General features: G+C 48.7%; 2 protein-coding genes across 3 annotated transcripts in view; one reads left to right on the top strand and one right to left on the bottom strand.

Moving 5' to 3' along the window:
- ARHGEF2 (Rho/Rac guanine nucleotide exchange factor 2) overlaps positions 1-1,366 on the top strand; it is a 46,995-nt gene extending 45,629 nt beyond the window's left edge. For both annotated transcript variants that reach the window (XM_028502575.2, XM_028502576.2), the window contains one exon: positions 242-1,366. In XM_028502575.2, coding sequence (XP_028358376.1) covers positions 242-315 — 74 coding nt within the window. In that variant the 3' untranslated portion in view covers positions 316-1,366. The remainder of the gene's footprint in view (positions 1-241) is intronic.
- Positions 1,367-4,251: 2,885 nt separating this feature from the next.
- Positions 4,252-5,892, bottom strand: RXFP4 (relaxin family peptide/INSL5 receptor 4). Its single transcript, XM_028503224.2, has one exon. It carries the CDS (start codon positions 5,841-5,843, stop codon positions 4,725-4,727), a length of 1,119 nt encoding a protein of 372 aa, XP_028359025.1. The 5' UTR covers positions 5,844-5,892; the 3' UTR covers positions 4,252-4,724.
- Between the last annotated feature and the right edge of the window lie 9,992 nt (positions 5,893-15,884).

Here is a 15,884-nt window from a genome sequence, read left to right as displayed (position 1 = left end):
CTTCATATAGTTAATCTTAAAATAGTTTGAATCTTATTAATCAAATTGTATCTTCATATACTTACAAAGTGTACAAAGTGCACAGGTGTGGGCACATTACTTACTTGGTGGACGGAAGGTTTTCCCTCACCCAGGGGCTCCTGGCCTCGGAGCTCCACAGCCTGCAGGCGGGGAGGCTTCAGGGTGCGGGTTCGTGGGGCTCCTGCTCGCTCACTGACTTTGCCCTGTCTGTCCCCTTCAGATTTCACCCGAATGCAGGACATCCCAGAGGAGACGGAGAGCCGCGATGGGGAGCCTGTAGCTTCGGAGAGCTAAGGGGGCCCCTCCCTCTTCCTGTGCCCCGTGAAGAATGTTGCTGAGGGAGGCACACCTTGGGGACTCCAGCCTGCCAATGACCAGGGAACATTTGAACTGCTGATTGTCCCTGCCAGCTCTTGGGATCCTTGGATACCAGGGGCCATTTAGGAAGCTGGGGGAATTAGGCCACAGTGGCCCCTGGTGGCATCCAGAAACTACACCACAGATGCCAATTTTTCATGCCTTCTTCCCTCTACTTTAGGAAAATTTATTTATTTATTGTTTATTAGTTATGGAGGGAGACGGGAGATTAGAGGACCAGGGACATGGGAACCAAGCCATAGGGATCGGGGGCCTTGCCCTTTAACACTACTGGGGTTTACTCAGGCTGAACCGTGCCCGCTGCTGGGTTCTCGCCCCGACACCCTCCCGGCAGCACTGTCTTTAAAGACAGGCTGTGACCATAGGACCCTACTGCCCCTTTGAGAAGGGCTGTGGGCAGGGCCATGTCCCTCTTCCCTCAACCTTGTACTGCTGTTCTCTCTCTCTCCCCCTGCTCCGTGGAAGCCCCGGGAGATAGAGCCCGGCTTCCTGGAGTTGACGGAATGGAGGTTGAGGTGGCCAGAAGGGTCGGTTGGGGGTGAGGGAAAAACCCACAGGGGCCAGAATGTCTTTTTGTTGTTGTTTTCTTTTTTTGTACCAAAGCCAACTGCACGTGTTTTATATTTTTAACAGAAGATTGTAGGCAGTTAGAAATTGCAGCCTTCTATCTGCACTTCTCCGAAGAACTTGGGGGATGGGGGAGTAATGATTTCTCCCCTCCTCTCTAGTAACGGGGGACCTAGTCCGACCTCTCCCCCAGCCGTCTGGAAACAGCTCTGGGGCGAGTTGGGAAATCTCTACAAGCCCTGACCGTCTCCTGCACCTCACCAACACTGCTGAAACCTCAGCCTGAATTTGGGGGATTTTTTCAATGGACCCCCAGTGCCCACCAGCCCCAGCCAGTTTGGTTGTAAAGAAACAAGCAAAAGATAAAGCAAGGAGAATTAAAGACCTGGGACCCTATGAAGCGCTGTCTGTGACTGCCTGCTGGTTCTGAGGGTGCCGTGAGGGGAGAGCCAGGTGGCGCCCTGCGTTCCTCTGAAAGGGGCCTTTTCCTCTCACAGGAGGGGCAGGTGGCCTCACTGAAGACAGGGGACCTAACGAAAGAGACTGCTACCGACTTTTGTTACCATTGTTGATATTCACGAACACAAGGGTAAAGATGAAGGGTGCTTGGGTCCCAGTGGCTGCTGGGGATTCCAGTACTAGAAAACTTGTCTTCATGTCGTCTGCATGCTGTGCCGGAGGCTGTGTCAGCCTCGCCTCCTTCTCTACCTTCTGACACAGTGCCCCTGAGCACAGTCCCCCTGAGCGTCTTCCCAGAGTCGTTTGTTTTGAGGTTCAGCTCCCACTCTACCCTGGTTCTCCAGGAGGAGCCCTGGGGTAACTTCTCAAGATGGTTCCCCTCAGAGCAGCTGTTTGCTTGCTTTTTGGCTCTTTGACAGATTAGGTTGATTTCATTTCTCATTTTGATTAATTTTACTTCCTGTTTCTGGTTAATACCCTACCCTGGGGCTGTGGGGGAGGTGAGTCTGGAGTTGCAGAAATGCTGGCCTGTGTGCCCAGATCTCCACGGGAGCTCAGGGGGTGAGATGAGAATGGGGCTCGAGACCTTGGCTGGAAAGAGGGATTGGAATCCCACGGTGGACCGTGGGACTGGGGAGCAGCCAGCACCCTCCGACCCTCTGATTCTCACCCAGCATCAGGCCCTTGCCAGGTGCTTTCTCATCCATTACGGAATCTGCAGTAGGAATCGCTGTCGTCTTACAGACATGGAAATCTAGGTGCAAGAGGGTTGCCAGGCCCAGATAGGGTCCAGGAAGAGGTCAGTCCTTCACGCACACACATGCACACACACGCATGTACCCCGCCCAACTCTGCCTAGGAATACCAGGGCTCCAGGTTCAGACACACGGACCCCACAATGGCCCAGCAGCCCTCTGCCGTCAGCTGGGACCCACGGCTGTACAGGTGGAGAGGATGGAAAAAGACCAGTGCTGGGTGGGAGGAGGGTGTTAGCGTCCAAAGACCACTGAAGGGAACACAGCCTCCTCCCACATGCTCACAGGGCCCCAGTGCAGGATGGTGGTCAGGCCCAGAGCTTGTGTGGAGAAGCCCACGGCTCTCTTCCTGGTGGTGCCACCCCTCCTGCAGCCCCCTGACCAAACCCCCTCCTCATCTTTGGAAACATGATGTCACTGCCCATTCCCAAACCCTATATTGGAAATGGTATTAACTCGGTCCATCCTGCAGTTTCAAAGCTCCTTGGCTTCGTGCTGCCCGGAGCCAGGGCCCAGCTCTTTGCCACAACAATGCCTTTCCATTAGAGAGGCGCTGCCCAGCTACCTCCTCCATTGCTGCACCCTCCCCTGCCACCCTGACCCCTTCTAAAGGTGAGCCTACGTGCATTCATCTCTGGATTGGACCTGTTTCAACTCTGTCAATATTTACCTCTGAGTCTCATCAGGCAGAGAGGCCCCTGGAGGAGCCAATATCCGGAGCCCAGCAGAGGCAGGGCCATTGGAGGGGCTCCGGGTGGGGCCGCAAGAGGGTACTCAGGTGGGTAAGGGTTTCCCATCCTGAATTGGCTGGGAACAGACCTGTAGTGTTATAACCAGTTTAAACATTATCCAAAACGGAAATTAAACATCGAGAGGCTAATTAAATCTTTATATTAGTCAATACATGGTGAACTGGGTGGCTATTTACAACCTTTCCTCGGCAACTGGACTGAGCCCGTGCAGGGCGCCTGTGGCTGCCCTCCAGAGCGGCTGCGCGCGCACGCGCTGCCCTCAGCCGCTGCGGTCGGACCTCGAGTGGCTAGAGCTGTTACAGGTCGTAGGACATGCCAGAGCTTGGGGGTGGGGCAGTGAAAGTGGGAGCTCCACCCCAACTTCTTTCTGCCACCACCTCCATTTCCAGGGGCTGCCCCCCAGAAAGTCCCTGTGGTGGCCAACCTTTGTCGTTGCTGGGTCTCGGGAATCTGGAAACCAAATGGGAACCCCCTGCTCCAAAGAACACACCTTCAAGAGGGGCTTGAGCCAGCTCCTCACTCAGTTCTTATGGAAAACTTTGATTTTTACTCCAGGACGTGTCAAATTCCTTCCAGAGGAGCCCTGACCTGTGGCGGCTCACTTACTGAGCATCCTCCCACAAAGCGAAAGGTCGCTGGCTCCATTCCTGGCCAGGTCCCTGGTTGGGGGTGCATGTGAGAGGTACCCAAACAGTGCTGCTCTCACACGTCCATTTTTCTCTCCCTCTCGTCTTCCCTTTCCCTATGTCTAAAAATAAAATCTTTTTTAAAACTTTCAGATGAGACCTCTATGGCCTCCCAGCCCCATCTCCCAGCTACCCCCTCATTTTTTTCTTTTTCCGCTCTGTCTCCACTTCACATGGAGTGTGAGGACAATGGCTAGCACTCCTTCGGGCAGCAGCCCGTTCCACAGATGCGAGAACAGGTGCAGAGAAGGTAACTCACCGAGTCCCCTTGGAGCTAGGATGTGAACCCCTGGGCCTTGACGCTGAGAGAAGCTGGTGGGGTGGGGAAGACCAGCACCACTTTCCTTGCTTTCCAAGTCTCCAGCCCCACCTTCAGCTTCCTCTTCTCCCCCACCCTCCCTCTGCACCTCTCACCTCACCGTGCCTCACCCACATCCTTGACTTGTCCTCACTTCTCCCTCTAAATCCTGATTTAAGGGAGACACACAGGGATTCCCAGCCACCACCAGGGTTTTACATTCCAAGCTTGGCTGGTGCCAGGGGTCCAGCAAGATTCCACATGTGGCATCTCCCGGCAGGTTAATCAGCCTCGGGGCTCCAGTGAGAGAGTAAGAAGGTGGAGATGGCCAGGGGACGAGGGCATGTTGGGCCCTCGCACCAGAGGACAAGAGCACACCCTGTCTGAGATGTGGGGGCAGGGAGGACAGGCAGAGGGAGCTAGGCATTGACCTCAGATCCATGAGTTGAGAACCCTTAGGGAACATTTCCTGGGGATCCTCACAAGGAGGCAGAAATGGGGCAAAGAATGCTTTTGTCCACACTGAAATGGAGGTGGAATTGGGAGAAAAAGTCAAGGCAATTTGTGGGTGATCCAGAGATTTATTTTAAGATCCTCTTCTTTCCCACCTCCAAATGGAGACACAAGCTTTGTCATACACAGCCCTGACCTGGGCCCAGGCCTCCCCCATTCCGCCACACCCAGAGTGAGACCGCAGCTCAGACGTCCCATGAGGGCATCACAGCCTGGCAGACGGGCCAGCCTCTCCCTAGGATGCATGGATCCTGTGCCCGGCTGGCCCCAGAAAAAGGGTGTTTAGCTTGCACCTTCACCCAGGTGTTCCTGTGTCCAAGGTGGCGAGCATGGTGGAAGGGCCACTCTCTTGGGGGGTGCTCTGTACTCTGCCTACCTCCTTTAGGGCCACCTGCTTCACCCAGCCGGGGCTCTGGGGCCACAGTCGTGCTCGAAGATCCCTGAAGGTGTCTGCCAGGGCCTGCCGGGGCTCCCGCCGTAGGAGACAGTACAGCACCGGGTTGAGGCAGCTGTTGCTGTGTGCCAGGCAGGTGGTGACAGGGAAGACGTAGGTGTGGATGGTGTAGAAAGTGCTGTTCCAGGGCACCAGGTCAAACTTCACCAGGACACCCCAGAGAGTGACCACGTGGTTGGGGAACCAGCAGAGGAAGAAGGAGGCCACGAGGATGCGGACAGAGCGGGCCACGACCCTGCTATCCTGCCGTCGCCGTCGCCGCCGTCGCAGGAAGGCCAGCAACAGCAGGTAGCTGGTGGTGATGATGCCCAGGGGCACCATGAAGGCCAGCACCACCCTCTGCAGCTGGTAGGCCCCCAGCCAGTACCTGCTGGGGAAGCGCAGCAGGCACAGACGCACGCCCCACACCTCCCCCTCAGCCCCAAAGACCGCCGTGGGCACTGTCAACAGGGCAGCCGCCACCCACACTGCCAGGGTGGCCATGCGGGCCCAGAAGAGCGAGAGGTGCGTGCCTGGTCCTGCTGCCATGGCCACCACCCAGTACCGGGCGACACTCAGCGCTGTGACGAGGAAGATGCCGGCGTAGATGTTGAACACGGTGGCTGTCAGGACCGTCTTGCAGAGGGCACCTCCAAAGGGCCAGTGGAGGTCCAGTGCCGACTCAGCTGCCCAGAAGGGGAGAGTAAGTGCCAGCCCCAGGTCTGCCAGAGCCAGGTTGAAGACGAAAGTGTCCGACGGTGGGCAAGGGGCTCGCTGAGCACAGTTGCCCAGCACCCACAGCACAGCCAAATTTCCCAGTAATCCAATGGCCCCTACGAGCCCATAGGCCAGGGCAACCCCAGCCCTCAGGGCTAGGAATTCGACAGGCATTGCAGCATCATCCACACTCAGCATACTGCCTGCAGAAGAGGTGTTGACCCAGGAACTGGGGAGCGGGGCAGAGGTGTTGGGTGTGGGCATCTCAGGGCATCAGAGGTCCCAGTGCCCGGCAGCAGAGCCAGCAGGGCCAGACTGGCAGGGGACAGCGGGGTGGGGCAGGGGGGCTCTCGGCAGGAGGCCCCAGACCTCTGAGGGCGGGGTGTAGATGGGATGACACACCCCATGCCTGTTGGTCAGGATTGGTGGTGGGTGGGGCAGGGTGAGAGAGGCGGGGAGATTGGTGTGTGCGCACACGCATGTGTGTAGAAAGGCTGTTGTGGCAGAAAGGGAGGAGAAAAGAGGGAATTACCACATTATGAAGGGCAGCTCCAAGCCTCCACCCTGGGGAGAGAACCAGAGATGCCCCATTGCAAGGATGACAGGAACCAAACTGCAGCCCCCTTCTCGGCAGAGAGTGCTCCCTTAGGCCTGGGGAAGGGGCCTGGGAGGGGGCCTGTGGCAGGCAGTCAGAGGGGTGTCAGAGAGAGGGAGGGAGGGAGAGAGCAGAGGTTCTGGAGTTCTAGATCTGCCACTCGCTTGCTGCGTGGCTTTGGGTCAGTTACTTCATTCCCCTGAGCCTCAGTTTCCTTTCTTAAAATTTTCAGATAAGTCTCTGCTTCACAAGATTGGTGTGATGAAATTATATAATAGTGTAAAAATAAGCACTTTGTACATTGCTGTTTGAATGGATGATTGTTTCAAGGGAAAAGTTTGGGGTGTTTGGGGCAGAAGGGAGCAGGGTACTGAGCAGTTATCACCAAGCCCAGGGAACAGTGCCAACTACAACACAGGTTGGAATTCATTGCAGCAGCAAGTGACCTTGAGGCTAAGAGCAGGGAGGGAAAGGGGAGAGGAAGTCACAGCTTCCTGTTCCCTCCCTACTGGGCACAAGGCCTGGGAGGACCTGAGCAGACCTGGGCATGCCCTCGCTTCTGCTCCTGCTCCTGAGTATTGAGTAGTCCTGCTACCCTCTGCTTTTGCACCTTCCCTGCTGTAGTCTGTGGAGCCACAGGTCAGCAGCACCTGCACTGTCTTCTCCAGTCCCCAAATCTTGTTTTAGAGCTATGGTTCCTGAGATGCATTCTCACCACACCTCATCCTGTCTCCCCATGATCTCAGTCTCAACTGGAAAAGGTGCTTCACTGGGTCCTCCCCTTTGGTGCCCATGTCTCTACCCCTTGCTTTGATGGGGAAGAAGGGGTGGGAGGTAGGGCAGATAGAAGAGCGAATCTTTTTCAGATTCTAAAATATTGAACATCTTCTTGCCCTCTGCCAACTAATTACACTGTTTGATGTTCAGTTCGCTTGGAGTGAGGGGAGGGGCCCTTCAGAACAATACATCCGCAGGGGGGTTTGATGAAACCTCTAGAAGAAACCCAGAGGCAAAGAGATGCAGATTGGAGTCCCAGGATGTTTGGGTTTTTCAGCAAGGAATGGGTGTAGAGGGGATAGCAGAAGGGGAGTGCCCAGCCCAAGTTCAGGTTCATCCTATGGTTTACCCCCTGGCCTCTTGACCACGTTCACTCTTCCACCCCTCCAAATGTCACTTTGCCAATCTAGCGGTGAAGGTGTCTATTTAATGCATTAGACCTATTTTCTCTTTCCTTGGAGAAAAGAAGCTTGCTCAGATTCCAGGGTTCATCTAGTCCTTTGAAACAGCTGGTCCTCTGATCATTTCTTTTTTCAAGATTTTATTTATTTTTAGAGAGCGGGGAAGAGGAGGAGAAAGAAAGGGAAAGAAACATCAATGTATGGTTGCCCTTCACACGCCCCATACTGGGGACCTGGTCCAAAACCTAGGCATGTGCCCTGACTGGGAATTGAACCGGCAACCCTTTGGTTTACAGCTTGTACTCAATCCACTGAGTTACGCCCGCCAGGTCTTTTTCCCCTCCCCTCCTCTCCCCTCCCTTCCCCTCTCTTTTTTTTTTCTCTCCTTACCTTTTCTTCTCTTTCTTTCTACCTTTCCTCTCCTATCTTCTTCTTTCCTTTTCTCTGCCCTTCCTCCCTTCCTTTCTTCTATCTCCCTCTCTCTCTCCCCCTTTCTCTCTCTCTCCTCTCCCTTTCTACCCTTACTAATTTCTAATCTAAATTCTTTCTCTTGCTCAATCAGCACTGGGCCCCCCACCCACCCCAGTTTGTGGTTATGTAGAGAAATAATGCCACCAGGTGGCCAAGGTAAGAACTTCACTTTGGACCCTTGCATTTGATAAAAATTAATAAAATAAGGTTTCTTGTTCCATAAAATATAATAAACTTTTTGAGATGAATGGGATCTCTAAGGTCATCTAGTTCAAGTTGTCATTTTATAGGGAGTGAAAGTGACATGCCCAAGGCCACCAGGGAAGTGGTGGCAGAGTCAGGATTTGAGTTAAAAGTCTCTTGACTCCTAGAATCTGGCTCTTTCTGTTATATCATGAAACCCTTTAGGTATTTCCATCTACAACCTCTTCCCCTTTTCTGAGTACAAGAAGCACCAGTGCCTTCCCTTGGGAAGCTCCTAGGCTGCAGAGGGAAACAGGATGTGTACAGAGGGACAGTGCAGTTTATTTATATTAGAGAGAGGGGAAGGGAGGGAAACATCAGTGTGTGATAGAAATGTGTGCAAGAGATGGACTGGCTGCCTCTTGCACACTCCCAGCTGGGGACCTGGTCAGGGACCAGGCATGTGCCCTGACTGGGAATTGAACCGGAGACCTTTCAGATCTCAGGCCAGCACTCAGTTCACTGAGCCACACCAGCTAGGGCTCTAGATGGTTTTCACTCACAGCTACTGGGAGATGAGGAACTGAATTCAACAAAAGACTTCACGGTCCCTCGCATTCGTATACTTCACCAGCCCCATTTTCTATCTCAATAGAGCATGAAGGCCTGTAGCAAGAGATTACGGTGTCTGACTTCTAATGATTGGGCCTTCCAACATTACTGAATATCCAGCCACCCTCACCTCAGCCCACAAGTCTCTCCACCCCACACCCCTGTCCCTGCATTCCAGAGCCTAGGCAAAGAGGATAGGAGGTGAGGAGGCCTGAGGGTCTGAGTTATCTTTCTACAGAGCAAAAAAAGGACCCGTTGGTTCCCAGGCTGGCACTCAATCCACTGAGCTATGCCAGCCAGGGCTCCAAAGGGCTTTTATTGACTTTCGAAGTCAATCTTCATCCTTAAAGCTTTTTGCTGATATCCAGAATCTAGGTGTGTCTCTCTCCAATGTGACACTCCAATCAAAGTCTGGATTAATAACACCACAACTGGAAACTGGAAAAAATCAGATTCCTACTGGATTTATGCAAATAAACATATTGTCATGAAAATACTAACACTCATTAAGAATTTTTAAATTCTTACAGGTGTAAGTAGGGAGAAAAATATAAATGTGTCAATATTGACAATTCAGCACATTGCTCTAAGAAAACAAACAGCAATAATTTGAACAAAGTTATAAGAACAATAGTTATTAGTCCATTCAGTCCCATATTAATTTTTTACCCTGATTTTTGCCAACCTCTCTATGAATCCAGTCATCTACCAGAACCCTACAAATTCCCATCTATTTCAAAGGTATGATTTGAAAATTTATGCTCAGAAACTCGTATGAGAAGGGACCCCTACTAAAATGGAATTATCGTCTGGAGGGCAGACCCCTTGTAGTAGTGGCTTCCCTTGCTAAGTGAAGTGAGTGTTCTAGGAACCCATCTGTATTGCTATACCAGCTGGTGTCATTGTGAAAGGCTGTGTTTAGGGTCAGCAAAATTTTTTTGAAGACGCAACTCATTTGCCCATTTCATGATGGGTGATTTACAAGCGCACCTGCCCACATTTTGCTGAGTGTTCATGAGTTTTTTTATCAAAAATGGCATGACCCTGGTGCCCTACCCTCCCTATTCACCCAATCGCACCCCAAGCGACTTTACTTTTTGTTTCCCTGAATGAAAAAAGTCCTTAAAGGGAAACATTTTACTGGTGTGGAAGAGGTGAAACAAAAACAGCAGAAGCACTAAAGGCATCAAAATTGATGAGTTTGAAAACTCTTTTGAGCAGTGGAGAAACATGTTGGTGGGTGTATTGCATCAAGTGGAGAGAACTTTGATGGTGACTGAAGTTTAAACATTTAAGAATAAATATACAAGAATAAATATACCATTTTTATAAATAAATTCCAGTTTTGGGGGGGATCCACTCTCATATTTTACAATAAGTCAGGGTCCTTTCCATGGATCTTTTGACAACAAAACATTCTCACAAATGCATCAGAAAAAAATAATACTATCTCTAAATGACAAAAATATATTTAAAATGACATAGTTACTGATCTGCTTACAATGCAATTGACAAAGGAATTTGCTTTTTTTAGTATTAACTTTTTAAGATAACACTCAGAATTGTAAATGAGAGTACATTAGACTAAGAAATCAATTAATTTGTTTCCTACTGTCAATGATACCTGGGCTTTTAAAAAATATATATTTTATGGATTATGCTATTACAGTTGTCCCATTTCACCCCACCTTTGTTCTCCTCTGCCCTGTATACCCCCTCCCACCCCATCCCCTCCCTTTGTTCATGTCCATGGGTCATACATATAAGTTCTTTGATTTCTCCATTTCCTATATTTTAACCACTCCCTGTCTATTTTGGACCTACTGTTTATGCTTCTTCCCTGTACCATTCCCCCTTCTCCTCCTCCCCCTTCCCATTGATAACACCCCATGTGATCTCCATTTCTGTGATTCTGTTCCTGTTCTAGTTGTTTGCTTAGTTTTTGTTTTTAGGTTCAGTTGTGGATAGTTGTGAGTTTGTTGTCATTTTACTGTTCATAATTCTGATCTCTTTCTTTTTCTTAGATAAGTCCCTTTAACATTTCACATAATAATGGCCTGGTGATGATGAACTTCTTTAATTTGACCTTATCTGGGAAGCACTTTATCTGCCCTTCCATTCCAAATGGAAATTTTGCTGGATAGAGTAATCTTGGATGTAGGTCCTTGCCTTTTATGATTTTGAATACTTCTTTCCAGCCCCTTCTTGGCCTGAAAGGTTTCTTTTGAGAAATCACCTGATAATCTTATGGGAATTCCTTTGTAGGTAACTGTCTCCTTTTCTCTTGCTGCTTTTAAGATTCTCTCCTTATTTTCATCTTAGCTAATATAATTATGATGTGCCTTAGTGTGTGCTTTTTTGGCTCCAATTTGTTTGGGACTCTCTGAGCTTCCTGGGTTTCCTGGAAGTCTATTTCCTTTGCTAGACTGGGGAGGTTCTCCTTCATTATGTTATCAAATAAGTTTTCAATGACTTGCTCCTCCTCTTCTTCCTCTGGCACCCCTATGATTTGGATGTTGGAATGTTTAAAGTTGTCCTGTAAATTCCTAAGCCTTCCCTCATATTTTTGAATTATTTTTTCTTCATTCTGTTCTGGTTGAATGTTTATTTCTTTCTTCTGGTCCACACCATTGATTTGAGTCCTGGTTTCCTTCCCATCACTGTTGGTTCCCTGTACATTTTCCTTTATTTCACTTTTAGTAGCCTTCATTTTTTCCTCTATTTTTTGACCATACTCAAACATTTCTGAGAGCATCCTGATTATCAGTGTTTTGAACTTTGCATCTGATAGGTTAGCTGTCTCTTTATTGCTTAGTTGTATTTTTTGGGGGGGGGAGCTTGGATCTGTTCTTTCATTTGGGCCATTTTTTTTTTGTCTCATCGCACCTGTTAGGTAGTAAGAGGCAGAGCCTTATGTGTTCACCAGGGTGGTGCAACCCCCGTAGTTGCACTGTGGTGCTGCCTGTGGGGGAGGAGTCTCAGAGGGAACAGTGCCACTGGCTCAGCTCTCCACTGGCTTTCAATAACTTCCTTCACTCCCACAAGGAAATTGGGCCCTTCTGGTGCTGACTCCCAGGTGGGTGTGTTTGTGTACATTCTAGGACCCTGTGGGTCTCTCCAAGGAACACTCCTGTGAGGCTGGGATTTTCTCCTGCTTCTTCCTCAACCCCCACAGGATTTTTATAGCCAGAGGTTTGAGGCTTTATTTCCCCGCACTGGAACCCTGGGTTACGCAGTCGATTTCGCTCCCCAGTTGTTCCTCCTAGTTTATCCACACTTGAATGTGGGACCTCCTGCTCTACCAGGTACAGCCTCACCCAATCCAAGAGCTGCTGCCTTGCTGCGAGCCCTCTCTGCCCTGGCTGTCCATCTCCACACCTCCTACCAGACTTGATGAATGTTTCCTCTTTAATTCCTTGGTTGTTGGACATTATGTTAGATTTTATGGCAGTTCTGATTGGTTTTTGTTTTTAGATTTTTTGTTGTCCTTCTTTTGGTTGTGTGAGGAGGCACAGTGTATCTACCTACACCTCCATCTTGGCCAGAAGTCTGTAACTGGGTTTTCTATCAGGAAATAACAATTGGTGTTTTGTTTTTTTTTAAAAGATTTATTTATTTTAGCCCTGGCTGGCGTAGCTCAGTGGATTGAGCGCGGGCTGGGAACCAAAGTGTCCCAGGTTTGATTCCCAGCCAGGGTACATTCCTGGGTTGCAGGCCAGAACCCCCAGCAACTGCACATTGATGGTTCTCTCTCTCTCTCTATCTCCCTCCCTTCCCTCTCTAAAAAATAAATAAAATCTTTTAAAAAAAGATGTATTTATTTTAGGCAAAGGGGAGGGAGGGCGAGAGAAGGGGAGACAAACATCAATATGTGGTTGCCTCTTGTGTCCCCCCAACTGGGGACCTGGCCCTCAACCCAGGCATGTGCCCTGATGGGAACTGAACCTGTGACCCTTTGGTTCACAGGCCAGCACTCGAATCACTGAGACACAGCAGCCAGGGCTGGTTTTTAAAAATCAAAGGGATCTGTTGGCCTTTTCATTTGTCACTAAAATTAGGACCTTGCTCTACCATTTATCTATGCGCCTTTCCTTTTTCTCTCTTACCACTTTTTTCCCATTTTCACTTTCCTTCTTCAGAATTCCTCCTCCAATGTCTTTCCTTCCTGTATGTCCCTTTTCTTCATTACTTTCTCACCTTTTTTCACTTCCTCAATTCCTTCTCTTTTTGCTTCTTCCATCTATACCAGGATGTCCAACCTTTTGGTGTCTCTGTGCCACACTGGAAGAAAAAGTGTAGTCTTGGGCCACACATTAAATACATTGTGATATGTAATCATAAAAAAATCTCATAATGTTTTAACTAAATTTGCAATTTTGTGTTGGGCCACATTCACAGCCATCCTGGGCTGCATGCAGCCTGCAGGCGCAGATTGGAAACTCCTGACTACACAATCTTTCTTCAACTTACACAGACCCTCCACAACTTACACAGATCCTCTTACTTTTTTCTTCTTAGATCATTCAGAAATAACCAACTTTAGAACAATCCACTTTGAATTATACTTCTATCAAAATATATTGCCATAATTTACATATTTTATTACTGAAGCCATATATTTTCCCAACCTAATTCAAATTTTTTTTTTAAGATTTTATTTATTTATTTTTAGAGAGGGAGGGGGGGAGAGAGAGAGAGAGAAACATCAATGTGCGGTTGCTGGGGGTTATGGCCTGCAACCCAGGAATGTACCCTGGCTGGGAATCGAACCTGGGACACTTTGGTTCCCAGCCCTAATTCGAATTTTTAAATATTTTATTTATTTTTAGAGATGGGGGAAGGGAGGGAGAAAGAGAGGGGTAGAAATATCTATGTGTGGTTGCCTCTCAAGTGTCCCCTACTAGGGACCTGGCCTACAACCCAGGCATGTGTCCTTACTGGGAATTGAACCAGTGACCCTTTGGTTCACAGGCCAGCACTCAATCCACTGAGCCACACCAACAAGGGCTAATTAGACTTTTTAAAAAATATATTTTATTTATTCATTTTTAGAGAGAGGGGAAGGGAAGGAGAAAGAAAGGGAAAGAAACATCAATGTGTGGTTGCCTCTCATGTACCCCCACAATGGGGATCTGGCCTGTAACCCAGGCATGTGCCCTAGACTGGGAATGGAACCAGTGACCCCCTGGTTTGCAGGCCCATGCTCAATCCACGGAGCCACACCAGCCAGGGCTAGAATTTTTAACTTTTAGTGACAACTAAAAGTAAGTACTTAGCATTCTTTAGATTGAAAAATTTATAAGTACATTTTATAACTTTCAGAAACAGAGTCCCCCCACCCATTGGCAAATACACTCACATTTTTATTCTTGGTGATTACTACATTCCTTTAGTGTGCTCAAAAGCGAGATGTTTCATTATTTAGTGGGCTTGACAACTTTTAAGAGGCAGAAGAGATATCAGGTTTGGCATGACGTTAGCTGATTAAGTTTAAAAATGCCCATTTCCCCTCCCCACAACTTCGCATTGAGGTGGGGCAGTTGCCCTTGCTCTTCCTGCAGCTGCACAGGGTTTGGAGGTGGCATTAATTTCCCCATTATTCCTGAGACTGCAGCAGCTCCCAAGCCCCTAAGAAGAGGATTGAGACTGTTTTAAAAGACTCATTCCCTAGCCCCTTTTCTTCCTGAGTTTTATAGTCTGGGAGGGGAATGGGATCTTTTCCTCTTTCAAACCATTAACTTAAATCTTTTCTGAGTGGAACTCTTATGACATGACAACATGAAAGCTTGCTCATAAGAGATCTTATCTCATTTACTGGACCTTTGAAAAACCAATTCTAATTAGTCTAAAATGCAAACTAATAGATTTCCTGTTGGGATGAAGGCCAAGCTGCTCCTCTTCAAAACAGAAACAAAAGCAACATCTAAAACAAAGACAAAGTTCAAACAAATGAGTGCTCTCAAACTAACTCCTCTAAAAGGAGGGACAGGTACACTAGCCTCAAAATCTTATCTCAATGATCAGGTACCACAAATGACCCTGACAAGGTCCAAATGGCAAAGACAGAGGATGCCTGCTGTGTACAAACCACCGAAGATCAAACCAAGTCCCCCAAAGATAAGAAGGTAAACAAAGAACAACTGTAACCAAAACAGACAGATAAGAGAACCAAAGTTTTGTTTCAGACAGATGAGTGCTCTCAAATAGAAACTGACTTCCTCTCATGGAGGAACAGAGAAACAAAACTAACAGACATTTAAAAAGCAGTATTGATAAGAACACCCCACAACATACAGCAATTAAGAGCAAACAATACCCAAATATCCATGTACCATAACCAAAATAGTGCTCCAATGAAATCCTACACTGGAGAACTGGGATATTTCTTGTCACTGAGCCATGCCTACGACCAAGAAGCACCTACTGATTCCTACAGAATCCCAAATGGTTCAAAGAACCCAAGTGGTAGGGCAGGAGTTCCTGGTTGTGCACACCAGCAACTTACCCAGTTTGAAGTTAGTTGACTCACCACAGTCACCAGCAAAGCATTTAAAGGCAGCTGATCCTTGAGAAGGAGAACAGGGAGAGTCCCTGAGATAAACAGCTCTTGGCAGCTGCTGGGAAACTCCTGCAATCACAACACCTGTCATGGGGTCAGCCTGCCACAAGCAGATGGAACTCCCAGCCCAGGCCTGCCAGGTCTTAACAGGGTCCACATAGTCCCAATCAAGTAGCCAAAAACTGTAACTGAAGTCAGGTCCAGCTGTCTGCTGCTTTGAAAGCCAGTACTCCAGAGGCAGTGCTGATGTAAAAGAAAGTGGTTTATTTTCAGTTGCTGGCCACCTGGAAGATGGGGCACTTGTGTGTGAAAGCCCATACCCCTGAAGATGGGGCATTCTCATCTGAAAGCCTAACTCTACAGCTCAGTGGAGGCAGAAGATTTTGTTTGTTTGGGTTTTATCCTCACTTGAGGACAATTTCCCATTGCCTTTAGAGAGAGAGGAAGGGAGAGAGAGAAACATCAATGTAAGAGAGAAGGAGTGGTTGGTTGCCTCCTGTGTAAGCCAGGACTGGAGATCATACACACCCAGACTGGGGATCAATCTTGCAACCCAGCCATGTGTCCTGATTGGAATTGAACCTGCAACCTTTCAGTTATGGGATGATGGTCTAACCAACCGAGTCACAGTGGTCAGAGCAAAGGCAGTGGCTTTTATAAGGAAAGAGAGGGAGACAGAACAAAGAGATCAAGGGAGAGGGTTGAGA

Source organism: Phyllostomus discolor, chromosome 14 (genome assembly GCF_004126475.2).
Source record: "Phyllostomus discolor isolate MPI-MPIP mPhyDis1 chromosome 14, mPhyDis1.pri.v3, whole genome shotgun sequence".
Taxonomy (NCBI): Eukaryota; Metazoa; Chordata; class Mammalia; order Chiroptera; family Phyllostomidae; genus Phyllostomus; species Phyllostomus discolor.
This window is presented reverse-complemented; position numbering and strand designations above follow the sequence as displayed.